The following is a 26905-nucleotide window of genomic DNA, read 5'->3' on the forward strand; positions in this document are numbered from 1 at the left end:
ACAGCAGGTGGCAGTCAGCAGATGGCAGCAGGCACTGGCTATCAGACCGGAACAGCAGGTGGCAGTCAGCAGAGTCGGGTACAAGCCGGGTCGGTAACAGGCGGGGAACAATGGTACACGGGAAGAGGCAGAGACATAGTCAGACAGGCAGGAGGTCGGTGGCAGGCAGCAAGCAAACGTAGTCAGGAACAGGCCGGGCAACAGGAATCAGAAGCAGCAGATAGCAGACTCACCGGACACGCTGTAGACTGGACAGCAAGGAGGCACAGTGGCAGATTCCTTAAGTAGCCCTTTGGGCGCCAAAAACGGTCGCACGGCGAGTCTGCGTGCCCCCGCGGGTAACCGTGTGCCCGTTCGTGACCCCGCGCACCCGCGTACGTCCGTTCGCACCATCGCGCACCCGCGTGCGCCCGTTCGTACCATCGCGCACCCGCGTGCGCCCGTTCGTACCAACACGCACCCGCGTGTGTCCATTCGCGCTAACGCGCACCCAAGGATACCGACAAGTTCTCAGCAAAGGAATCCTGTGGGCAGGTCTCCCATGTGCCATTGGATCACCAGGACGACCGAGACAGGGAGCTTCCCATGGAGGTGGAGCTGTTGCGGCTTTTTTTTACATTTTTTTGGCTCATTGGGCGGCGTGAGATGGATCTACATCGTGAGCCTTTTTCATTTTGTAATAATGGATTTGTCCCAAAGTGTCTCTTGTCTCCTACACCCCAAAATACATTCTGCTTCTTCTCCTGAGTGCGGGGATACCACATGTGTGAGACTTTTTGGGAGCCTAGCCGCATACAGGACCCCGAAAACCAATCACTGCCTTCAGGATTTCTAAGGGCGTAAAATAGTGATTTCACTTCCTCACTACCTATCACAGCTTTGGAGGCCATAAAATGTCCAGATAGCACAAAATCCCCCCAAATTCCCCCATTTTGGAAAGTAAACACCCCAAGGTATTTGCTAAGAGGCATGAAAATTAAGAAAGAAAAGGGCATTTTTGTTTTCAAATTTCAAAAATTTGTGACAAAAAGTGAGATCTGCAAAATACTCCCCATGCATCTCAGCAGATAGCTTGGGGTGTCTACTTTCCAAAATGGGGGAATTTAGGGGGGTTGTGCTATCTGGACATTTTATGGCCTCCGAAGCTGTGATAGGTAGTGAGGAAGTGAAATCACCATTTTACGCCCTTAGAAATCCTGAAGGCGGTGATTGGTTTTCGGGGTCCTGTACGCAGCTAGGCTCCCAAAAAGTCTCACACTTGTGGTATCTCCGTACTCAGGAGAAGCAGCAGAATGTATTTTGGGGTGTAATTCCACATATAACCATGTCATGGGTGAGCAATATATCATTTAGTGACAACTTTGTGTATTTATTTATTGTTTGTCATTTTTTCAATCGCTTGTGAATGTGAGGGTAAATCTACATGTAATAGTAATAGTGTATACATGTATAACCATGAACCTACCAATACCTATAAAAAGTATATATAGAACTGGGACAAACCTATTTCTTAGAACACCTGACCCAGTTAGATGTGAACTAGCTGTATGAATGTTACACCATGCTATAAATATCAAGTTCTTCATTGAGGCCTTCAGGTGAAAGAGATCCTAACATATAGATCTGAACGTTTTCCCTCCTGCACAGGAAGGAAAACCTCTCGCTGTCAGTAAGTGTACCTTTAGGAATGGATTATATTTTATATATTTTATATATTTGTTATGTATCTGGAGAAAATGGCGTGGGACGCTGTGTTTGTGAAATCCCCTTTGTAATAAACCTCCGGTGCTCTCCAACCCTCGTACACAAGGTACGTATCGTACGGCCTACATACAAGAGGTTACAAGGGCACCACAGGATATACAGTAAGTAACAAAATCCATTGAGCAAGTAATAAACTGACTAATCTGGAAAGTGGTACCCTTATTGGTGGCAATCTCAGGGCGACCATGAGTGATAAACTGGCAGGTGAGGCAATCTCTTTTGCGACATTGAAAAATGCCCGTCCTAGTATCAAAATAGGCATTAATGTCAAACAGAGGTCTTTTATTGGAACTTTGTAACTTGCTTGGAGCAAAAATATTTATGATTAAGAGCAATAATATTTTGTAATGTTTATTGATGATCTTTGAAATAGTCCTATATTTAGAGTTGAAAGTGGACACAAATCTAGCTGTATTATCTGGTTGTCTATCAGTAGTGTCTTTGGGTTTTGGTGAAATATCCATATGAGAAACAAAAGCATCCTGGACCAGATCTCTGGGGTAGTTCTTCTCTTCAAATTTTCTCTGCATGCGCTTGTCTTGTGTAGTATAGTCTACCAACCTGGAATACTTCCTCCTCAATCTATGAAACTGCCCATTGGGGATGTTCATCTGCCGGGTGGAGTGATGACAACTGTCAGAATGAAGGTAGGAGTTGGCACTTGTAGGTTTGGTGTGATTTCTGGAGACGATATCTTGTTTGTCGTGAGACAGAACCAAATCTAGGAAGACTAGTTCAGTGGGGTCTAATACATGTGTGAAAGACAACCCTAATTCATTGGTATTGTAATGGGCTACAAAGGAAGAGAACACGCCTGGGCCCCACTCCAAATGAGCCAGACATCATCAATATATATCATTTTTCATTATTTATTATCTTTTTGTTATTTATTCATGGTTTCAACATTATTTATTATTATGGATTTTATCAGTATATACACAGATATATACTGTATTTTATATATTTTTATAACATTGTTTTTGAGAGGCTCTATGAATTTTACGATGAATGTATTTCCATGAGTGTAATATGGATTCCACACGCGCTCTCTTTCTTTCATTAATGATAGGGTTGAGATGGGTTATTGGCTATACTTGAGCTAGATACTCCCGCCCCTCCCCACCCCTCACATCGGGCTTAAATACTGCTGTTGCCTTTTCTTCCATGACTTGGAAAAAGCACAGGCGTTTGAGACATGTAGTCACGGGAACCCAGCAGCTTGCGCTCCACTGTGCATCACATACTTCCTGGTTTCCGGTGTGGGGGTGACGCCATTCAGTGCTCCAGGTTCCTTCGGCTCTCCCGGATTTTTCCATCCCACGGCAGCTGTCATACCCCACCGCTCACAGCCCAGTTTGGTTTCCTCGGGCCACCATCTCAGGTCCTCACAATGGTGGGCACAGCGTTCCCCTGCACTCCGCCGTCCCATTCTTCCTGGACGCAGGGAAAGTTCCATCATAAGGTTTCAGGCAGCGGACTGCCATTCTCTTCACCGGGCTTTTCATCCATCTCCACATAGCGTAAGGCGCCCCTTACCATGTCTGACCAGCAAGTCCTTGGATGGCATTAACCCTTCTCCACCCGGATGTCTCCAGTGGTATCGTTTGCTTTTAATGTTTTTTTTAACAATACCAATCTGATAAGATATCTGCATGACTGTTTATTGTGACATCTGAAGATCTCACAGTTCCCGGCATTCTTTGTTTTTCCAATCCACCGTGCAATAAACTATTCTTTTTATTCACCTCATGGATTTCACATGGACATTCTGGATTTAACCCATAGAGCGCTGCTTTGTAGTTTCTATGATAGTCAGGGATGACCACCAGTGATGCCAATCAGTGCCCATAAGTAATGCCTGTCAATACCTCCTCATTAGTGCCCATCAGTGATGCCAATCAGTGCCCATAAGTAATGCCTGTCAGTACCTCCTCATCAGTGCCCATCAGTGATGCCAATCAGTGCCCATAAATAATGCCTGTCAGTACCTCCTCATCAGTGCCCATCAGTGATGCCAATCAGTGCCCATAAGTAATGCCTGTCAGTACCTCCTCATCAGTGCCCATCAGTGAAGGAGAAAACTTACTTATTTACAAAATGTTATAACAGAAACAAAGAAAAACTTTATTTTTCAAAATTTTCAGTTTTTTTTTATTTGTAGCACAATAAATAACCCCCCCCCCCCACTGGTGATCAAATACGACCAAAGCTCTATTTGTGGGGAAAAATATAAAAATGAAATTTTGGTACAGTGGTGCATGACTGAGTAATTGTCATTCAAAGTGTGACAACGCTGACAGCTGTCAATTGGTGTGGGCAGGAAGGAGGTGAAAGTGTCCGGTATTGAAGGGGTTAAACATGTGGGCAAAAAAAACACACAAAACCGTCTCTGGCAGTGAAAGGGTTAAAGAAAAAGTTCCCCTTCGGGAAGATGTTACATGTTCCTGCAGCGGCTCAGCGATCCGAGTCCTCTGTGTGACAGCAGTGTTGGGAGAAGTTCCCTGTACCGGCTGTCACTTTATGAAAAGAGCGCAGCCGCGCCATTCATTCACAGAGTTCTGTCCTTTGCCGATGTCGGCTTGTAGTTTTCAATGAACTCCCACACCTCTGCTGAGCTCTCTGGTAGATGAGGAAAAAGGAGATTGTCATAAGAGACTAGGAGATTGGGATCCAATTTAATCCCTCGGACAATTCATTTTTTCAAAAAATCTCCACACCCCTGGAACTGTTTCTTCCATGATGAAGATCAGCCATGGAGTATATCTGAGGTGTATATCAGGGGGTGCTTCTTCCCCACATGAGAGCTGTGATGTCCAGCAACATTCATATAGAAGACATTTCCCGCACTCAAGGCACTAATACACCTCAAGGGTTGTGTGGGATCCCTGATGCACAGGAAGACAGGACTTCAGTGAGGAACAATTCCTTCACTCAGGACAGGAATACGGCTTCTCCCCTGTGTGAGATCTCTGATGTTTGGAAAGATCGGACTTCTGTAAAAAACATTTCCCACACTCAGGACAGGAATACAGCTTCTCCCCCGTGTGAGATCTCTGATGTGTGTGAAGATAGGACTTCCATGAAAAACATTTCCCGCACTCAGGACAGGAATGCGGCTATTCCCCCGTGTGAGATCTCTGATGTGTGTAAAGATGGGACTTATGTGAAAAACATTTCCCGCACTCAGGACAGGAATACGGCTTCTCCCCCGTGTGAAATCTCTGATGTGTGGAAAGATTGTACTTCTGTGAAAAACATTTCCCACACTCAGGACAGGAATACGGCTTCTCCCCTGTGTGAGATCTCTGATGTTTGTAAAGATTGGACTTCTCTGAAAAACATTTCCCACACTCAGGACAGGAATACGGCTTTTCCCCCCTGTGAGATCTCTGATGTTTGGAAAGACTGGCCTTTTGTGAAAAACATTTCCCACACTCAGGACAGGAATACGGCTTCTCTCCCATGTGAGATCTCTGATGTGTGGAAAGATGGGACTTTTGTGAAAAACATTTCCCGCACTCATGACAGGAATGCGGCTTCTCCCCTGTGTGAGATCTTATATGCACAATAAGATTGGATTTAGAACTAAAACACTTCCCACACTCAGGACAGGAATACGGCTTCTCTGCTGTGTGAGATCTTTTATGCACAATAAGATTGGATTTAGAACTGAAACACTTCCCGCACTCAGTACAGAAAAAGCTCTTCTCTGTTGGAAGGACAACCCCGTCCCGCACAGTCTGAGGTTCCTCAGGATAAGAGGAATACGATGGTCCATCTACACTGTGTGGTGCCGGATGGACATTTGAGGTAGTCGGGTTTTCTCCTGGACTATATTGTGTGATGTCCTCATCTTCTACTTTACAGTCTGGAGACAAAGTGAGACAATCCTCTGAGGTTTTCCTCATCTCCCGTCCATCTACTAAAATAGAAATACAAAGATTATTACTAGACATAAGCTGATTGGTTCCCCTAAACCAGGACTCCGCCCACATCAGGCAGCTTTGTCTCTGAGGATCTTACAATTCCCCCCTCAAGGTAACTAGTAAATGGGTCCTCTGATCTCCTACCAGATCATTTCTTTATTCATAGACCTTAGTCAGAGAGGGAGGAAACAACGAGAACTGTCTTTTATAGGAGTGACAGTGATGAGGGGATTATAGGACGAGTGTCCCCTCCCCCTCTATCACTCATTGCCATCTTCCCAACACAAGAAGTCCTGCACTTCCTTATTTAGACCATGATTTAGTCATGAATAACAGCGGGGCTGAGCCCCACCAGAGGTCAGAGAGTGAGGATGGGGGGAGAACAACCAAGATGAAGACTGGACTGATCCTGAAGACCCCCATCATTGGATTATTGACTCCTCCCTCATTATCACTTTCTGTTTAAGGTTCCAAAGTCTGAGGATGTTATCACATTATTATCACCATGTAAAAGTCTGTGCTCCAATCACATCATCCGATATAAAATGTCCAGCTGGTAGGAAATGGGTGTAACAAAAGAGAATCCATATTATGTGTATATATAGCAGTGGGGGGAGGGGAGAGAGCAGAAGTCAGGACTATGTAATGTACAACATATTGTATAAGATACAACAGATAGGACTATATAGTATCAGAATGATGTAATGTACAACATAGAGTATATAGTGCAGGGGTCAGGAGTATGTAATGTAGAATATAAAGTATACAGTGTAAGGGTCAGGACTCATAATATTGGTATTCAGTAATCAGTGGAAGATGAAATGATTACATGAGACAAGTTGCAGAGGTCCCACACCGCTGCCTCCCATCTCCCGAGACTGCACTCAGTGACTTGGGTCTGAGACTATACAGACATATCCCTCCACCCGGCACAGCCAGCAGACAACACAACAAGTAATCCTGGGGGGATTGTTCTGTCAGAGATCTTGTCATACCCGGGTATGGGGCAGAAGACCCAAATCACATACCCCAGGTGCCTAGATCTAGTAACATCTATGGGGAAAATGAACATTTTGCTGCCAGCTGATCCCCAGAATCTCCATAAATCCAGTCTAGAGACATAAATTGTGTCGGCAGCACAGAGAAGGAAGATTATCGGAGAGAAATCCAGGAATACAGGACGGGGAACACAGCTCAGGAAAGTGACCAGGGGATTACAGGCTGATATCACCCAGCCCCCGCCCTACTCTGGACCAATCAGTGAGCAGTATGGGTGGAGGAATGTATTGAGTGTTAATGACCCACCTGTGCTGATCTCTGTAGGAGTGTCCTCCTCTATAAATGTCCCCGTTATTCCATCCTCCTCCATAGACTGCTGATCATCCCTCACATACCTCTCTTCTTCTTCTGATTTCACCTCAAATTCTATATCCATTGGATCTCCACTCTAAACCAAGAAAATGAGAGAGAATATCATCTGTAAGATAGAAGATTTATTATTGTGAAATCACATAGAAAATCCACACATTATCTGCATGAGTCTGTGTTTTATAAGCTCCGTCCCACCAACCTTATAACAGTGGGGGATGGTGCGACCTTCCTGTGTGGAATCCCGGGAATACAGAGGACGGGGACATCTCTCTGGTGGGTTCCTGTAGCTGGATGACTCCACCATGGTGTCCTGGTACAGATCTTTGTGTTCTTTTAGAAACTCCTCCATCACCCCATCCTCATCATCCTCCTCTTTTATCTCTTCTTTAGAATCTCTCAGGTTTCCACTCTGAATATATAATAAAAATGACATCAATGGTAACAATGCAGATAATGTACAGATCCTAATGATACTATCAGTGATTGTTCCTCATCTACCTGATGATGGTGGGGGATGGTGTGATCTTCCTGTGTGGAATCCCGGGAATACAGAGGACGGGGACATCTCTCTGGTGGGTTCCCATTACTGGATCCATCTGTAGGAAACACACACACTGACTGAATACATTGTTTCTATGTGTTTATCAGATGATGGGGGATCTAGGTGGAGCCTCCGTACTGCTCTCTCCTTTACAATAAAGTCTCCTCTTACCCGGTGATGTGAGGGGCGGCTGATTGTCCATCATGACGTCCTTGTAGAGATCCTTGTGTCCTTCTAAATACTCCCACTCCTCCATGGAGAAATAGACAGTGACATCCTGACACCTTATAGGAACCTGACACACACAATGATACAGTCACCATCCAGACACATCCCTTGTCTGTTACTGGATAATGTCCCACAATTCCCAGAATCCTCCTCACCTCTCCTGTCAGCAGCTCCATCATCTTCTTGGTGACTTCTAGAATCTTCTCCAGGTTGTGTCTCTCAGGTTTTAGGGAGTCACATGGAGGCACTGTGATGGTCATATGATCACCTGACTTCACAAGAGGAAATCTCTGTATTGAGGAACCAATAGGAATATCATGTTAGAATCCCAGAATCCTCCTCACCTCTCCGGTCAGGTCTGTGTTTTATTAATAGAGATAAGAGTGATGTCATGTGACCTCCCAGAATCCTCCTCACCTCTCCGGTCAGCAGGTAGATGATCTCCAGGGTGAGGTTTAGTATCTTCTCAGTCATGTGACTCCGGTCCTCCTCCATCCTCATTGGTGCCGTCATCTATGAAGGTTTCCCTGTAGACAGATAACATTGATAACAGAATTATCTGTATTGGTTGTACAATAATGGGATGAGGATATCAGGAGGTAATATGAAGCGCAGTATGCATTTAACTAGTTGGCGACCGACCGACCACCACAGTTATACGGCGGCAGAGTGGCTCTCCTGATCAAATCACCGTTCCTGCACGCTGTGGGAGCGTGTCCGCGGGTCGGGTGGATTAATCTCTGCCAGTGACCCGCGATTGCCTTGTACACAGGCAGAATGTAAAGAAGGCATTCCCCGTTCTGCCTAGTGACATGTCAGCGATATATTGCATCCAGTGATCAGGAAAAGTGATTTCTGTCATGTCACTGGTAGCCCACCCCCCCTACAGTTAGAACACGCTGAGGGAACATAGTTAAGACATATGCTGTTTTAAATCTTTGATCTTGTAAGTGTGCCTGTTTTGGGGCTGTATTCATAAAGTAACAAGCAGAGAGCACTATGGAGTCTATGTTTGTGATTGCATGTCAATAACGGATTTGAGAGAATCTGAGCTGAGCTGTAGGTGGAGAGAGAAGGAAAGAGTTTCCTGAAAGAAATCTATGTGAAGTTATCAGCACAAGCACCCAGTGGGGAGAGCGTAGGAGGATCGGCTGTTTTGGGCATGGATGAGAGAGATCGTGAAGGAGCAAAAGAGTGACCATTATTTGAATTGAATGCAGCCTCACTGTGCCCACCATTGTAGCCTCACTGTACCCACCATTGCAGCCTCACTGTGCCCACCATTTCAGCCTCACTGTGCCCACCATTTCAGCCTCACTGTGCCTACCATTGCAGCCTCACTGTGCCCACCATTGCAGCCTCACTGTGCCCACCATTGCAGCATCACTGTATCCATGAATGCAGCCTCACTGTACCCACCATTGCAGCCTCACTGTGCCCATCATTACAGCCTCACTGTACCCATGAATGCAGCCTCACTGTACCCACCATTGCAGCCTCACTGTACCCACCATTGCAGCCTCACTGTGCCCATGAATGCAGCATCACTGTGCCAATTAATACAGACTCACCATTGCCTGGTAACACACACACACAGCGGGCATCTCCTCCTGTTTATCACAGAGCTGGCTGGGTCTGTGTTTGGTGGCCGTGCTGTAACAAGGTCCAGCCCCCCTAGACCAGCTCGTGTGATAGGCGGAACATTGATTCAATCTACTATTACACAAGTCGGTCTAGGGAGGTGGGACCTTGTTACAGCACGGCCGCCGAACACAGACCCAGCCAGCTCCGTAAAACACAGGAGGAGGAGGAGAGATGGAAAGAGCGGTGCGCTGTAGCAGTAACTCAAAGCGGCCCCAAGGCAGATGGCCTACTGGGAAATTTCTCAGTATCCCGGTAGGCCAGCCCGGCCCTGGCTGGAGTCATTGGACAGGTGGGGCCCCCGGGCAACTGAATAGCGTGCCCATGCAAAAAGGCAGCCCTGCAGCGGGGGATGGTCTCACACACTAAATGTGTCTGGTGGTGGTGTGCACATGATACTGGTCCCAGTGAGGAAGGATGAGCACGGCGGGGGATGGTCTCACACACTGTTTGATATAAACGAGTTCTCTATCAACACTGATGTTATATAACACATGAAATCTTATATATATGGACTGCTTGCACTGTGCTTTTAATTACGTATATAAGAATACACTGTAGGGAATATTGCATTTAGTTATTTCCATTTTATTTATTGGTGTTTCAAACAATGATATATAGGTTATACTGCGCTGCACTATTATTTATTATTATTACTTAAGGTACTTATATAGCGCCATCAATTTACACAGAACTTTACATATACATTGTACATTCACATCGGTCCCTACCCTCAAGGAGCTTACAGTCTAAGGTCCCTAACCCACATTCATACACTAGGACCAATTTAGACAGCATCTAATAAAGAATATTGTTAGACTCATATGCTATGGCATGTAATTGCCATCATCCCTGAATAGTAGATAAAATTAGTCAAACCTCAAAACATCCGGTGCGCCAACCACAACCGGAACCCGAGATAGCGCCAACCACAACCGGAACCAGAAGTAGCGCCATCCTCAACCGAAACCGGGAAGTGGTGCTCATCCAAGACCTCCAGACGTGACGACATCTCCGCAACCAGAAATTGCTGTTTATACTCTTTTTGTAATAAAATCATCAGATTTTTTGAGCAATCATTCAAGTAAGATTCTCAATTCTTCTTCAGCTCATTAGAAATATGGCTGAGAATGGGGAATATCTGAATTCTCAAACCAATCGGATTAATGTTTTCTTGGATGTATCGTTCTAAGGACTGTATATGCCAGTGTAGGGCTGACTTTTTTTCAAGTACTTTGGTTAGATTAGAAAATAATGAATTCATACAGTCAACTGTTACGAATAAAACAAAATTGTACAACTGAAGTAGCTTTCCAGGAGGAGGCAGATGAACTGAGTAGGAGATTACAATCAAGAGGCTATACTAAAACTGGTCTGAAAAAGGCTTTTAACCGTGTTAAGAGCCAAGATAGACAAGTGTTGTTGTTTGGAAAAAAGAAATCGAATAAGGCTGACAATAAAACTAGATTAATATTACGGTTCTCGAATGAACATGAAAAAATAAAAAAAAATTCTCACTAAATATTGGTCGGTGTTAACGGAGGACCCAGTTTTGTCTACCGTTATCACCCCAAAACCTCAAATTACTTTTCGGAAGGCCGGCTCCATTGGAGACTCATTGACACAAAGTGAGTACAAAGGAAGTCAATGTTTAGATCCATGCAAAACCTGGGGGACCTACCCATGTGGGTCCTGATGTTTCTGAATTCATAAGGCAACGTACAACTTTTAAGTTACCGAATGGTGAGAATTTTCGGTTAAAACATTTTGCTAATTGCAAAACGAGAGGTGTAGTCTATCTTTTTCAATGTGAGTGTGGTGCTTTCTATATTGGAAGACCAAACAAGAATTTGCCCAACGTATAAGTAAACATCTGTCTAGTATGAGGATCTGCAATTTATATCTTCCACTGGGTAGACATGTAGCAAAAGCTCATGCCTACAGGATGCCTGCTGTGAATTTCACTGTTGTGGATCGAGTACATATACCACTTAGAGGAGGGGATTGGAACAAAATACTCTTGTAGCGCGAAATGCGCTGGAGTAGGTCTTTAGAAGCTACAACCCCCCCAGGCCTTAATGAAACAGAAAGTTTTAGGCCATTTCTGGATGGCTATGTTTCGGGAAAAACTGACTAATGAATTGGTGTAGAGATGTAGAGGTAATTGAGTTTCCTTTTCATGTTTCCCCCCCCTTTTTTTTTTTAAGGTTATTCTATTTTATTTATTTGCATTTTATTACAATGGGTTTTCCATATGAAATATATTTGTACCCATTCTTTGTGAACAACATTTGACACTGCTAACACATGGGTGTAACAGGGCATAATTCTTATAGATAGGATCTGCTGTCACCACACTCCCGGCACAGGTGTGCCCATTTACATTACTCCATAGAGGAGAGGTTATGGGTGTTTTTTTTCTTTTCCCCATAAATTCCTGATTGGGAGTTGTTGTATTGGCTTTGGATTCGTTCTTAGTCGGCCCCTTATGTGGTTGTCTCAGACTTATCCAATTTTTTCCTGTGTCGGTGGTTTTAGTTCTTGCCTTGGGTGGCATATCACACCTGATAAATACATTAGGGATTGGTTTGTGATTAAATTTGCCACCCTTCTTGGATTAAATATCCATATGCCCTTTAAAACAACTTGATTGAGGAAGGGTCTCTTTAAATGTGGTAATCATTTTCAATGGAACAAAATGAGTTTAAAAAAGATCGTAATTTACCAAGCGATGGATGGTCTATTCTCTCTTCTTTGCCCTTTCAGGTATTGTTCTATCTATGTAGGGGAGATAAGCGGTGCCGTCTCCTTGGTGACGACGCCGCCATCTCCTCATTTGGTTTTCTTGTGGCATCCGTCTAAGCCGTCTGATGTGTGACATCGTCATTTCCGGTTGCGGAGATGTCGTCACGTCCGGAGGTCTTGGATGAGCACCACTTCCGGTTCCGGTTGAGGATGGCGCTACTTCCGGTTCTGGTTGGCGCTATCTCGGGTTCCGGTTGTGGTTGGCGCACCGGATGTGTACACAACAACAGTGATGACGCTGTTGTTTGGGCAATGAGGGTGCCTTGTGATTGGAATAGTTTTCAAGTAAGACCTCCTATTAAGGGAGTTTATTAGTAGTTAGGAGGAGTTATCATTTTGATTGGAGGACTCTTTGGCGCCAATCAATCAGACCTGGGCTATTTAAGGAAAACGCCAGAAGCTCGAACAGGTGGGAATCTTTCACATGTCCTTAGGATTTTCAGGATTTGATTGTATTGGCAGGAAAACTAAGGAACTTGGTTTACGAATGTTGGACTCTAATACTGCGGTAAGCAATAATTGAGTGATCTCTCTCTTTAAAGAAAAGTGATAAGATGGGAGTAAAAATTAAAATATTCCTTGTTTTTTTTCTCTGCCTTAGGTCCTCCTGATTATCGAGGGCTCATATAACGTGGGTTTTCTCACTTGATGAGCCATTGGACATGTACTAAAGAAGCTATTTTGTTCCCATCTATTGTTGAGTCTCCCAGACTCCTGGGCTTTGTAGTGCGGTGACAATTCAGCAGATCATCATCATTATTATTATTTTTCCTCTTTGGTCCGTCTTTTTTGTTTTGGGCGGTGCCAAGAAAGAGAAATGTCCTTTTGATGTTAAAAACAAACATGTGAGTAGTCAAGTGTTGAGGTTGAATGTTATTATGTTATTTTGTAAATGTATTTTCGATATATTTATTGTGTGTTATGTGTTCACAGAAAGTGGCTTCCCTGAAGAAGAAACTATTTACATATACTTTTCGAAACGCATAGGCGAAATAGCCGCTCGCTTTGTCGCATAAACTTTTGCATGTGGTATTGTTTTATGCTTTACTGTATGCCAATGCAACATTGTCATATTATGGAAATTACTTTCTTTGTTTATACAACAGTAATGTTTTCTTCTTTTTGTATTTATAATAAAATATATTTTTTATATACAACTAGTACATTTTTTACATTGCCTTAAAAATCCCAACCAAATTTGAGGTTTGATTAATTTTATAGACAGCATCTCATTACCTAACAACATGTAGACATGTGCGATTCGTTTTCTACGAATCGAAAAAAAAATTAAATGTGTACATTCGGGAGGATCCAAAATACGAATTGCTATGCTTCCGAATTTTGTACGTAATACGAAATTTTGTTTTCGAATTTCGGATCCAAATTCCGTTACAACGGAAACGTGACTGGTGTTTTGTTGACCAATCAGAGGTTTTCTTCTTCTGCTGAGTGGGGGTTGGGAAAATTACCTTTTTTAATATGGGAGTGGGAGACTGGTACCGTCGATACTGTCGAGATTCAGAATCGGACAAAATAAGAATGTTCGTTAATTACGATTATTAGTTTTGATGAAGTTAAAAAACCCAGGAAGTCAGCACAGCACAGGGATGGTGGGAGCCCCTCATAATGATAAATTCATCATGACGAACATTCGTTAAATGAAAATTTGTATTTCGTACCAATCCGAATTGAATTTCAGACACGAATTACAAATTCATTTTAATACGAAACAAATGTATTGACGATGCCCCTGTCTACCAACATGTCTTTGGAGTGTGGGAGGAAACCCACGCCAGCACAGGGAGAACATGCAAACTGCCGTCAGGTAGTGTCGAGGTTGGGATTCGAACCAGCGACACTACAGCAACTTTTACTGCTAGGCGAGAGCGCTACCCACTACACCACTGTACCGCCCGTATAAGAAAAGAACTGTGTAAAATGTGTGTGGTGGTTATTTTATTATCATTTTTATTTGTTATAATTGTTGCACTTTAGATTGTTATTATACACTTTATATGAATGAATGATTTGTATAGCGCACAAAGCGAACTGAATCGCCTCAAGGCGCTTTATATTAACCCCTTGATCACCTCCTGGTGTTAACCCCTTCCCTGCCAGTGTCGTTTTTTACACTGATCAGTACATTTTTATAGCTTTGATCAATGTGGTAATGTCACTGCTCCCCAAAAAGTGTCATTTGGGGTCAGATTTGTCCACCGCAATGTCGCAGTCTCCTTTAGTAGTAAAAGGTCCCGACATCTATCCCCTATTTTGTAGATGCGATAACTTTCGCGCAAACCAATCAATATACGCCTGTTGCAAAATTTTTTTTTACCAAAAATATTTAGAAGAATACATATCGGCCTAAACTGAGGAATACATTTGTTTTTTATATTTTTTTGGGATATGTATTATAGCAAAAAGTAAAAGAAAATTTGTTTTAGTTTTTTTTCAAAATTGTCACTCTTCGTGAAAAAAAAGGTGCAGAGGTGATCAATTACCACCAAAAGAAACTTCTATTTGTGGGGAAAAGAGGTCGTCGATTTTGTTGGGGTACAACGTCGCACGACCACTCAATTGTCAGTTAAAGTGACTCATTGCCGAATCGCAAAAAATGGCCTGGTCATTAAGGGGGCAAATCCTTTCCGGGGCTGAAGTGGTTAAGCACTATGGTCTCCAGTGGGGAAATATTTAATAAGGACAGTTTAGTGTTCACTATGATTCTTGGGGTCCGGGAGACTCGTAAGATTTGTCCTTCTGGATCACAAATTCCATTCTCTATGTTGGGTGTGAGATGAGGAGGAGATCCAGGAATCAGGATAAAGGTCAGGACAAGCAACAGACGAGCGCATCCAAGAGATGAAGCCGGGGTCACTACACAGAAAATCAATCCAAGGAAACAACAGGCAGGACGAGGAATAGCAAGAAGGAGCTCAGAGACAAATGAGAATATTGCTCAGCCAATGGGAGATGATCTCAGCATGACTTACATAATGAAGGAGATGAGGGGGAGGGGAGGAAGTCACTTATGGTGACCATAGAGACATGGAAATTCAGCTGGTTCAGCAGGGATTGGTCACATTTCCATCCATGTGTGGTCACTGCCGGATAAAAGTCACTTCATCAGCGGCTGCAGCCAATGGCTTCATCACTGATCTGTGTATTCTGAGAGTGGAGGAGCGCTCCCATTGTCAGAATACAATAGTGCAGCGGGGAGGATTCCCCCATCCCACTCCAATGTGTGGATGGGGGAATCACTTCAGTTTTTTCCTCTCATCCTGCTGGATGAACGATAAAACTGAACCATGTATGGCCAGATTTGGAGGGAAGATATATTCATCATCAACTGATCCCCCCTGAAGGGGTTAATCTAGGCCTCCACACTATATATGTGTGTATCATCATCTGCTGGAGATAAAAGACATCACAGTGACTGTGGAGGAAGAGGACGGACATGACGGGGGGTTACTGGGTGTAAATAGAAGATAAGATCTTATTACCTCCTCTGCTGCCTCTTCCAGCAACGTCTTCTCTCTACTTCCTTTCGACTCACCTCTCACCCGGAACTTCCTGTCTGTACCTGACATCACTTCCTGTCTTCAATAGAGACTTCCTGTCTTCCGAGAGTGGAGCTCCACATTTGACAGGAAACCTACGTTTTTATTGTTTGTTTAATGAACTTTAATGTAACAAACATTCAATAGACATTAAAAACAATGTTTCCAGTCATATCGTCATTTCCTGATGGTATCTGGCTGCAGACTGGAGCTCCGCCCTCCACAGGAGTCATGTGACCTCCACAGATTTTTTTATTTTTTAATCAACTTTAACCCTTTCACTACCAGAGTCTTTTTTTTATCTTTTTCATTTTCTGCACACAATTAAAAAATCATTGTAGGCCTGAAGATTACATAAAAAACCCCAAAACATATTTTCAGAAAGCAGACACCCTAGAGAATAAAATAGTGGTAAGTTCCAATTTTTTATGTCACGCTATATTACCACAAATACACCAAAGTTAATTCTAGGGCAAAGGAATGCAAGGAATTACCCAATTTTGGTAAAATATAAAAGATGAGGTTGCACCAAGTAAATAGATACTCAACATGTCACACCGTAAATTTGTGTGGCCCCTGAATAGTGACAAATTTCTGTACCCTATATTTTCTATAGGGGATGGTTCAAAAGCCCCCTATAGGTCATCAGATTAGTGTTATGGAGGAGGTCTGGTGATAGAATTATCGCTCTCATTCCGGTGTGTGCGGCGATATGTAACATATGTATCACAATAAATGTTTTCAAGTGTAGGCGCCCCCGACACTTGTGTTTACATTCATACGTGTGTATATGTGGAGGTGGGGGGCCTCAACATTTTTTGGGGGGGGAATTTTATGTGCTTTAGTGTAACTTTAATGTTTTTGTTAAATCACTTCACCTCGGGAAGATTTACCCTCTTCATGACCAGGCCATTTTTTTGCGATGCAGAATAAATAATATAATATAGTAAATAATAATGCTGGAGATTTTGGAGGAATTGTATACAGAAGAAGGCCAAGAGTTTGTTGACGAGACCCCCCCCCCCCCCCCCCTGGCATTGGAGGGAGAGATTATCAATACGAATTTTAGACCGAAATCAAGCTTCTACCCGCACTGGAATAAGGGCAACTTCATACCCACTTTTTATGAGGTTGTGATGGAAGAGTTTAGGAAGATGTGTGGTGACAAAGGTTACAAATATAAAAAGGGCCATGAAGTAGGTATGGAGGGCCCTCTGAGCAGCCTGAGAAAGAATTCAGAAATTGTAATTAGAAAAGCGGATAAAGGTGGAGACTTTGTCATACAAGATAGGGATCAATATCTGAAGGAAGCCTTTAGGCTGATTGGTGATACCAACACATACAAAGGACTCCCATGAGACCCTACTGGTAGCTATAATAACAAGCTTAAAGGGCCGTTGGACAGGGCACTATTGAATCAGGTCCTGACAAAAAGCGAGCATTGATTCCTATATTCAAAACCTCCAGTGGTCCCTCACTTCTACCACATACCGAAGGTGCATAAGGACATGGAGAAGCCTCCAGGTAGACCAATCATTGCAGGAATTGATAGTCTAACCAGCAATCTTGGTAGTTACATCGACCATTTTCTCCAGGGATTGGTAACCAGCCTGCCGTCATAAATAAAGGACTTGGGCCATGCCCCAGAGATTTTAACCACGTATACATGGAAGAAAGGATACAGATGGCTATCGATCGATATAGCGTCCCTGTATACATCCATTTGGCATGAATTTAGCTTTAGAGCAATAGAGTACTATTTGGCAGAAGCACAATTGTTCAGCCCTGTACAAGCCCAATTCATATACGAGTGTATCGAGTTTACCTTGACCCACAATTACTTCATTTAAGGATAGTTTCTTTAGGCAGGTGAAGGGCACAGCCATGGTGGCTAGGTTTACTCCCAGCTATGCAAATGTATTCATAGGGTATTGGGAGCTCAAATATATTTGGGCTAACAACCCAATTGGGAGGAACCTAGTCATGCATGGTACATCGATGATGTCATTATCATTTGGAATGGTACCGAGGATGAGCTGGAAGGATTTCTTGCACATTGTGCAAGGAATCAATTCCGAATCCCATTCTCACATGTGGTAGATGAAAAGTCCTTGGTCTTTCTAGACCTAGAGCTACGGGCCGTGGATAATGGAGTAATCCATTCAAGAACTAATTTCAAGCCGAGTGTTGGCAATTCTTACCTTCACGCCCGCAGCCATCATCATCCTAGGTGGATTATGAATGTCCCCTTTGGTCAGTTTTGTAGACTTAGGCGGACTTGTACACTAAAAAATTATTATGAAGAACAAAGCCTGATTCTAAAAAGCAAATTTAAAGAGAAGGGGTATGAAGATGAGCACATAGAAGAAGCCTTTCAAAAATATCTACAGCTGTATGACAATGTCTGTGCAGGGGGTGAGAAATTGGCAAAATATGATAGAGACCAACAACCACAAGTAATGTTTTGTACTAGATTTAACAAAAAATTCACCATTATACAAAAAATCTTCAGAAAAAAACTGGAAGATTCTTGAATAAGACCCCGATCCTGAAGACCAGTCTATCGTGACACCCACATCTAATCTTTAGTAGACCCAAGAATCTAAGGAGTGTCATTGCTCTGAGTAGAGTGAAGAAGATAAGGACCATGGGGCTCAACAATCCTTGGACCACCATCTTTGACCAAAAAGACAGTTATATGTGTGGGAGTAGTAATTGTGGCAATTGCGCACATATGTGCCACAGGAAAAAGGAATGTAGTCAGAGTTGATGGCAAGGGCTATAAGATCAAGCAGTTCCTCTGTGGCACCCCATATGTCATATATGGCCTCCTGCGCCCCTGTGACCTCACATATGTTGGTCGGACTTCAAGGCCAATGAGGTCAAGGATGAATGAGCACAGAAGTAATATTTCAACAGAAAAATAAAAATATTTGGTAACAGGACATTTCAAGGAGGTCCATAATAGTAATATAGACAGCCTCAAAGCTTTTGGAATAGAGGCCATATCAAATGATTTAGATAGTGGTAAAAAGTATCAGATATTATGCACAAGAGAGGCGTTTTGAATTTTTACTTTGGGGACTTTAGCCCTGCATGGCCTGAATGAGGAAATTGAACTGCATAATGTAGTATGACTCTTGTAGTACCCACAGAGGCCCCTAGTACATGTGTTTTAGCTATGGAGATCCTTTACTCTTACTTTTATCGCTATTCTGGTTTGGGCGTGTGGCCCCCTCTTTCTGTGATATAGATATTATCAATAGGGGCTCGTCCCAAACACCTAGTCTGGTCATACCCATGGCATTGAGCTATGTTGCCATGGGGATAGAAGGGCGCATTGAATTTTGGAACTAGATGATAAGCACAATGAGTCTTTTTGCTGCAGATATGGATAAGAGTAATGTGTGTAGATGGTAGGTTTGGATAGGGTAGTTCGATAGTGAGGTTGAAGGTATGTAATAGATTTTTAAAATAATGAATCTTTTTGTAACACTATTTTTTAACTAACATGCTTTGTTTTTATTAAATTTATTAGACTAAAGTGGGCTCTGCGTGAAACAATGGACTATAATGACCGTATATTCATTGTTAATTGGATACGGATATTACAATTATGATTACTATGTAAATAGAAGCTCCAATATTGCTCCTCCGGTGTATTGTCATTAATTAGCTTAGTTTCATTGTTTCAATGCACAGTGGGTTGGCGGTAATGTGTTCATAGAAGTATCCATTATTGTATTTGTATTTATTAATTTCAGTATTGCTGCATACATGCATGTATAGGCTTGTATTTGTATTTTTATATACGTACATGTCTATATATGTTTTAATGGTTTTTAGTGTTGGTTGAACACACGCATATATTTATTTACAGGTGTGTGGAGGGTTTTGTACAGGTGTGGATATAAGTTTAATGCCGGGAATGCTTTTATGGAATGGTTATGGGATTCCTTTGAACTTTTCCATTGCCTTTTAAGAAAACATTTTAAATTATTCTGTCATGACACCCCGAGTATGAAAGGGGTTAAAGCCGTTTAGGACATTCCATTTCCGAACCCAAAGGCAGCTACCGAACACTTCAATCAGCTGAACAAAAAACCATACGAATAATTCTCCCCCAAGTACAAGACGAGGCTCTGTATTGAGGTTCAAACAGGAATGAATTTTTATTTTGAGATCTCACACAAATATATACAGCAGGATGAAAGTACAGCCTCTGACCAGAAACCTAATTAACATGAGCTAATTATCTAATCCTTTAGACAGCCTAGGTGACTCAGAGACATGACCTTTAGGACAGACTTCACGTCTCCTAGCTCACCGACTATACAATACACATAATCATACATCTCAATACAGAACTCCTTCATACAATTGCAGGGTTAATTAGCCCAGACAACAATGACTGAAAGAGAAGCCACACTAGACTCATTTACATTATAGCAGACACAGGCAGAGACAGGTGGCTGGAATTGACATCAGCATCTCCTAACAGTATTTGTCCCAGCATTATGAATCAGCCACTATTTCTAATATGGCAGATACATGTTTCTTTATTTTCTTGGTCACCCTGCGCCCAAAAGTGACTCCCGTCACATGGCTCCCTCTTTGTGGGACGCTCCGGCTTGATGCTGGAGGTTAATAATGTGTCCAATGACACCAGTGCTGGGGGTTAATAATGTGTCTGCTAACACCAGTGCTGGGGTTTACTAATGCGTTTTCTGACACCAGTGCTGGGGCTTTATAATGCATCTGCTGACACCAGTACTGGGGTATAATAATGCGTCCGCTGACACCAGTGCTGGGGGTAAATAATGTGTTCACTGACAACAGTGCTGGGTTTAATAATGCATCCGCTGACACCAGTGCTGGGGTTTAATAATACGTCTGCTAACACCAGTGCTGGGTTTAATAATGCGTCCGCTGACACCAGTGCTGGGGTTTAATAATACGTCTGCTAACACCAGTGCTGGGGTATAATACTGCATCCGCTACCATCAGTGCTGGGGTTTAATAATGCATCCGCTAACACCAGTGCTAGAGTTTATTAATGCGTCCACTGATACCACTGCTGGGGGTGAATAATGCATCCGCTGACACCAGTGATGGGGGTTAATAATGCGTCCGTTAACACCAGTGCTGGGGTTAATAATGAATCCGCTGACACCAGTGATGGGGGTTAATAATGCGTCTGCTGACACCAGTACTGTTGTTTTTTAAGTTTGCATGCGGCCCCCATGGGATATGAAAACTTGTCTTGTGGCCCTCAGGTAATTTGAGTTTGAGACCCCTGCTCTAAAGCAAACAATGGTTAACAATAAAACACAATAACGATATGAGATTTATGCAACAAAAAACACTTTTTTTTAACTGAAATCTATACCAAAAAGGTGAAAAATATATATATGCTGGAGCAAAGGAGCAATCCACTCACTGACCGCACAGGCCCCTCCTGCTTGGGCATACACATTTTTTTTCCTCCTGCAGCACTGCAGGCACAGATTTTTATATTCTGAGAGCAACACCCTGCTGCTGTCAGAATAAACAGATCAGTGCTGCAGCTGATTGGTGTTCCTGCAAAGTAAATTACAATGGTTAAAGTGTAACTCCACTTTTGTTGAGAAAAAAACATTCCCCTCTGGGTGATCTGTGTACATTGCAGGGATTATAACAAACTTTGTTGCAGATTCCTACCTTTTGTTATTCTGAAGAAATCCCTGTGTGTTTGTCTGTGCCTCTGTTCTGAGTGAGTCTAATGGGAGTGGTTTCATAATTAACTGTCAAGTGTGCAGCTGCAGGGCACTAATGAGGAAAGCTGCTGGGCCTGCATCCCTTTAGACGTGTTCCTATTGAAAGTATCTCTCCAAAAAATGAAATTTTTGTTTCAGGGAATGCCTGAAATCTGACTTGTATCTTAGGGCAGACTTCTGGGGAAAATGGTGAGCCAATCACACAAGCAGGAAATGATGTTTCTGGAGAGTGGTCAGTACACACTCTGTGTACAGGACAGCTCCAGGTAGCCATATTGCAATGTATTCTCAGAATATTACATTGGCTGCAGATTGAAAAGGAAAGGTAATTTTTAATAACATTCAATTACAATATGATTAGTGTCCCAATTATATGTGCTATATTATTTTTTCTTTATTTTCTTTTTTTGCCACGCAAGTGGAGTTACCCTTTAACCACTTCACGCAAATTGCTGTACCCGTACCTCGGTACTTTGACACTAAATACCATTGTTATGGTAGCAGCTAGCTTAGATAGTTACATATTAGAAGAGGTTGAAAAAAGACACAAGTCCAACCTATGTGTGTGATTATATGTCAGTATTACATTGTATATCCTGTATGTTGCTGTCGTTCAAGATATTATCTAATAGTTTCTTGAAACTATTGATGCTCCCCCGCTAAGACCACCGCCTGTGGAAGGGAATTCCATATCCTTGCCGCTCTTACAGTAAAGAACCCTCTATGTAGTTTAAGGTTAAACCTCTTTTCTTCTAATTTTAATGAGTGGCCACATGTCTTGTTATACTACCTTCTGCAAAACGTTTTCTCCCTAGGTGGCACAGAACCCTGATCACTTGACTCCACCCGAATATATAGGTTCTCCCAGCAGGCCAAGGGATTCAAGAAAACCCCTGCCCATTGGCTGAGATACCCCATATACCCATAACCTGGCCTTGGGTTGCCCTTCTCATATCATATGGTGATCAGGATATTGATCCATACAGACACTATACTAGTAATGGTGGTGATCAGAATATTGATCCAAACAGACACTATACTAGTAATGGAAGTGATCAGGATATTGATCCATACAGACACTATACTAGTAATGGCGATGATCAGGATATTGATCCATACAGACACTATACTAGTAATGGTGGTGATCAAGATATTGATCATACAGACACTATACTAGTAATGTTGATGATTAGGATCCTACAGCGTGAGTGCAATAGTGTGCGGACAATCTAATGCTAGCTGACCCTGGCACTATCTGATGTAACAAGTGACCCTAATACAGCAATTGGTGAAAAATACTGTACACTGACGCTGTACTAATGGCACTGGTTCGGTGACAGGGGTGATCAAAGGGTGAATGAGGGCAATCAATGGGGATAAATGTGCCAATCTAAGGTGTGTGGGTGTAAAGTGTGGTGATTATACTCACGGTGTGGTGTTCTCTTCTCTTCCTGAACAGAAAAGGACTCGGGAAGAGAAGAAATCACAAAATAGCTCCCCGTGTTTACAAAATAAAACACAGGAGTGATTTGTCATTGGCTGCAGGTGATCAGCAGGGTACGGGGCAAAATCATTGGCTGGAACCTGCTGACAAACTTGTCCTACAGCCAATGACAGTGGAGGTTTCTGGGTGTGCACGTGCATGGGTGCGGAACCGGAAGAAAGCCATGACATAAAAGTACATTACCAGACCTGTATGAGCCGCCCATCCATTGTATTTTTACAACACTTCATCCATGTCTTTGGTGATCTCTGATCTCCTTATCAACTGTTTCTTCCATGATGAAGATCAGCCATGGAGTATATCTGAGGTGTATATCAGGGTGTGCTTCTTCCCCACATGAGAGCTGTGATGTCCAGCAACATTCATATAGAAGACATTTCCCGCACTCAAGGCACTAATACACCTCAAGGGTTGTGTGGGATCCCTGATGTACAGGAAGACAGGACTTCAGTGAGGAACATTTCCCTCATTCAGGACAGGAATACGACTTCTCCCCCGTGTGAGATTTCTGATGTCTGTAAAGACTGGACTTCCGTGAAAAACATTTCCCGCACTCAGGACAGGAATACGGCTTCTCTCCGGTGTGAGATCTCTGATGTTTGTAAAGATTGTACTTCTGTGAAAAACATTTCCCACAGTCAGGACAGGAATACGGCTTCTCCCCCGTGTGAGATCTCTGATGTCTGTAAAGACGGTACTTCAGTGAAAAACATTTCCCGCACTCAGGGCAGGAATGTGGCATCTGCCCCGTGTGAGATCTCTGATGTATGGAAAGATCGAACTTCTGTGAAAAACACTTCCCACACTCAGGACAGGAATACGGCTTCTCCCCCGTGTGAGATCTCTGATGTCTGTAAAGATGGGACTTCAGTGAAAAACATTTACCACACTCAGGACAGGAATACAGTTTCTCCCTTATGTGAGATCTCTGATGTTTGGAAAGATCAGACTTATGTAAAAAACATTTCCCGCACTCAGGACTGGAGTACTGCTTCTCCCCCGTGTGAGATCTCTGATGTGTGGAAAGATTGGACTTCTGTGAAAAACATTTCCCGCACTCAGGACAGGAATACGGCTTCTCCCCTGTGTGAGATCTTATATGCACATTAAGATGGTATTTAGAATGGAAACACTTCCCGCACTCAGTACAGGAAAAGCTCTTCTCTGCTGGAAGGATGGCCCCGTCCCTCACAGTCTGAGGTTCCTCAGGATAAGAGGAATACGATGGTCCATCTACACTGTGTGGTGCCGGATGGACATTTGAGGTAGTCGGGTTTTCTCCTGGACTATACTGTGTGATGTCCTCATCTTCTACTTTACAGTCTGGAGACAAAGTGAGACAATCCTCTGAGGTTTTCCTCATCTCCCGTCCATCTACTAAAATAGAAATACAAAGATTATTACTAGACATCAGCTGATTGGTTCCCCTAAACCAGGACCCCGCCCACATCAGGCAGCTTTGTCTCTGAGGATCTTATAATTCCCCCCTCAAGGTAACTAGTAAATGGGTCCTCTGATCTCCTACCAGATCATTTCTTTATTCATGGACCTTAGTCAGAGAGTGAGGAAACAACGAGAACTGTCTTTTATAGGAGTGACAGTGATAAGGGGATTATAGGACGAGTGTCCCCTCCCCCTCTATCACTCATTGCCATCTTCCCAACACAAGAAGTCCTGCACTTCCTTATTTAGTCCATGATTTAGTCATGAATAACAGCGGGGCTGAGCCCCACCAGAGGTCAGAGAGTGAGGATGGGGGGAGAACAACCAAGATGAAGACTGGACTGATACTGAAGACCCCCATCATTGGGTTATTGACTCCTCCCTCATTATCACTTTCTGTTTAAGGTTCCAAAGTCTGAGGATGTTATCACATTATTATCACCATGTAAAAGTCTGTGCTCCAATCACATCATCCGATATAAAATGTCCAGCTGGTAGGAAATGGGTGTAACAAAAGAGAATACATATTATGTGTATATATAGCAGTGGGGGGAGGGGAGAGAGCACAAGTCAGGACTATGTAATGTACAATATAATTTATACAGTGTAAGGGTCAGGAGTCATAATATTGGTAATCAGTGGAAGCTTAACCACTACAGCCCCGGACCAATAAACACCTTAAGGACCAGAGGTCTTTTTCCAATTTCGCACTGCGCTGCTTTAACTGGTAATTGCGCGGTCATGCAATATTGCACCCAAACAAAATTTGCGTCCTTTTCTTCCCACAAATAGAGCTTTCTTTTGATGGTATTTGATTGCCTCTGCGATTTTTATTTTTTGCGATATAAATGGAAAAAGAGCGAAAATTTTGAAAAAAAAATATATTTTCTTCTTTTTGTTATAAGAAAAATCGAATAAACTAAATTTTAGTCATACATTGAGGGCAAAATGTATTCAGCCACATGTGTTTAGTAAAAAAATGTCAATAAGGGTATATTTTTTGGTTTGCGCAAAAGTTATAGCGTCTACAAACTAGAGTACATTTTCTGGAATTTATACAGCTTTTAATTTATGACTGCCTATCTCATTTCTTGAGGTGCTAAAATGGCAGGGCAGTACAAACCCCCCCAAATGACCCCATTTTGCAAAGTAGACACCCCAAGGAAATTGCTGAGGGGTATGTTGAGCCCATTGAATATTTTTTTTTTGTCCTAAGGGATTGAATAATGACAAAAAATAAATAAAAATTTTACTAAAAGTTGTCACTAAATGATATATTGCTCACACGTGCCATGGTTATATGTGGAATTGCACCCCAAAATATATTCTGCTGCTTCTCCTGAGTACGGGGATACCACATGTGTGGGACTTTTTGGGAGTCTAGTCGCACACGGCACCCCGAAAACCAATCACTGCCTTCAGGATTTCTAAGGGTGCAAATTTTTGATTTCACTCCTCACTACCTATCACAGTTCCGAAGGCCATAAAATGCCAAAACAGCACAAAACCCCCCAAAATTACCCCATTTTGGAAAGTAGACACCCAAGCTATTTACTGAGAGGCATGTTGAGTCCATGGAATATTTTATATTTTGCCACAAGTTGTGGGAATATTACAAACTTTGTTTTTTTTGCACAAAGTTGTCACTAAATGATATATTGCTCACACATGCTATGGGAATACGTCAAATTACACTGCAAAATAAATTCTGCTGCTTCTCCTGAGTACGGGGATACCACATGTGGGGGACTTTTTGGGAGCCTAGCCACGTACGGGACCCCGAAAACCAAGCACTGCCTTCCGGATTTAAATATAAAATGCTACCAAAAAAACTGTTAGCGATCGCAGGGATCAGGCCTGACTCTGCGATCGCTGCAGTTATGTGTTTTGTAAGTGACAGTGATCGATCGATACTGCACTTGGGTGGGCTGGGCAGAGGGGCAAAAGGTGCTAGCAGGTATCTGGGCTGATCCCGCTAACAATGCATTTTTTTGGAACCCTAAACTGCTGGGGACGCTAGTATAGATCTGATCAGATCAGATATTGATCTGTTCAGATTCTATACCACTACGGGAGGTGTATGCTTTACACGTGGGTGTTAGCGGTACTGGCACTAACCTAGCGCTGCCTGGGGCGACGCAGACCCTGACCCTAAAACCTAATTGATATCACCCGCCGGGTGATCAGGGGGTTAAACCTTTATTGGGTAATAAATGGTGGGTCCCCTGATGCTATAAAAAGCAAACTAACCAGAGTCACCCGTAACACTTATACGGTGATCAGTGGTGAAAGGGTTAACTAGGGGCAATCAGGGGGTTCAAATTTTTATTAGGTAGTATATGGGGGTCCCTGGCGCTATATAAAAACCT

The 26905-nt window shown here is 42.9% G+C and overlaps 3 protein-coding genes across 3 annotated transcripts in view; all 3 read right to left on the bottom strand.

Moving 5' to 3' along the window:
• The window catches only part of LOC143989998 (uncharacterized), a 97378-nt gene extending 90443 nt beyond the window's left edge, over window positions 1-6935 (bottom strand). The window contains 2 exon segments of the mRNA XM_077490238.1: window positions 1922-2375; window positions 4701-6935. Of these exon segments, the coding sequence (XP_077346364.1) occupies window positions 1922-2375; window positions 4701-5759 (1513 nt within the window). The 5' untranslated portion in view covers window positions 5760-6935.
• The window catches only part of LOC143986903 (uncharacterized), a 1023878-nt gene that overhangs the window by 439764 nt on the left and 557209 nt on the right, over window positions 1-26905 (bottom strand). Inside the window, exon 7 of the mRNA XM_077485310.1 lies at window positions 6996-7137. Coding sequence (XP_077341436.1) covers window positions 6996-7137 — 142 coding nt within the window. The remainder of the gene's footprint in view (window positions 1-6995; window positions 7138-26905) is intronic.
• On the bottom strand, window positions 19981-25452 carry LOC143989791 (uncharacterized). The gene has a single exon (XM_077490059.1). It carries the CDS (start codon window positions 24541-24543, stop codon window positions 23560-23562), a length of 984 nt encoding a protein of 327 aa, XP_077346185.1. The 5' UTR covers window positions 24544-25452; the 3' UTR covers window positions 19981-23559.

Source organism: Lithobates pipiens, unplaced genomic scaffold (genome assembly GCF_037356315.1).
Source record: "Lithobates pipiens isolate NorthernLeopardFrog02 unplaced genomic scaffold, aLitPip1_a1.2 Scaffold_18, whole genome shotgun sequence".
Lineage (NCBI taxonomy): Eukaryota > Metazoa > Chordata > Amphibia > Anura > Ranidae > Lithobates > Lithobates pipiens.

Coding starts and splice junctions, on each gene's coding strand:
- LOC143989791 (XM_077490059.1), bottom strand. CDS start 24,543: ATGTGGGCGGGGTCCTGGTTTAGGGGAACCAATCAGCTGATGTCTAGT.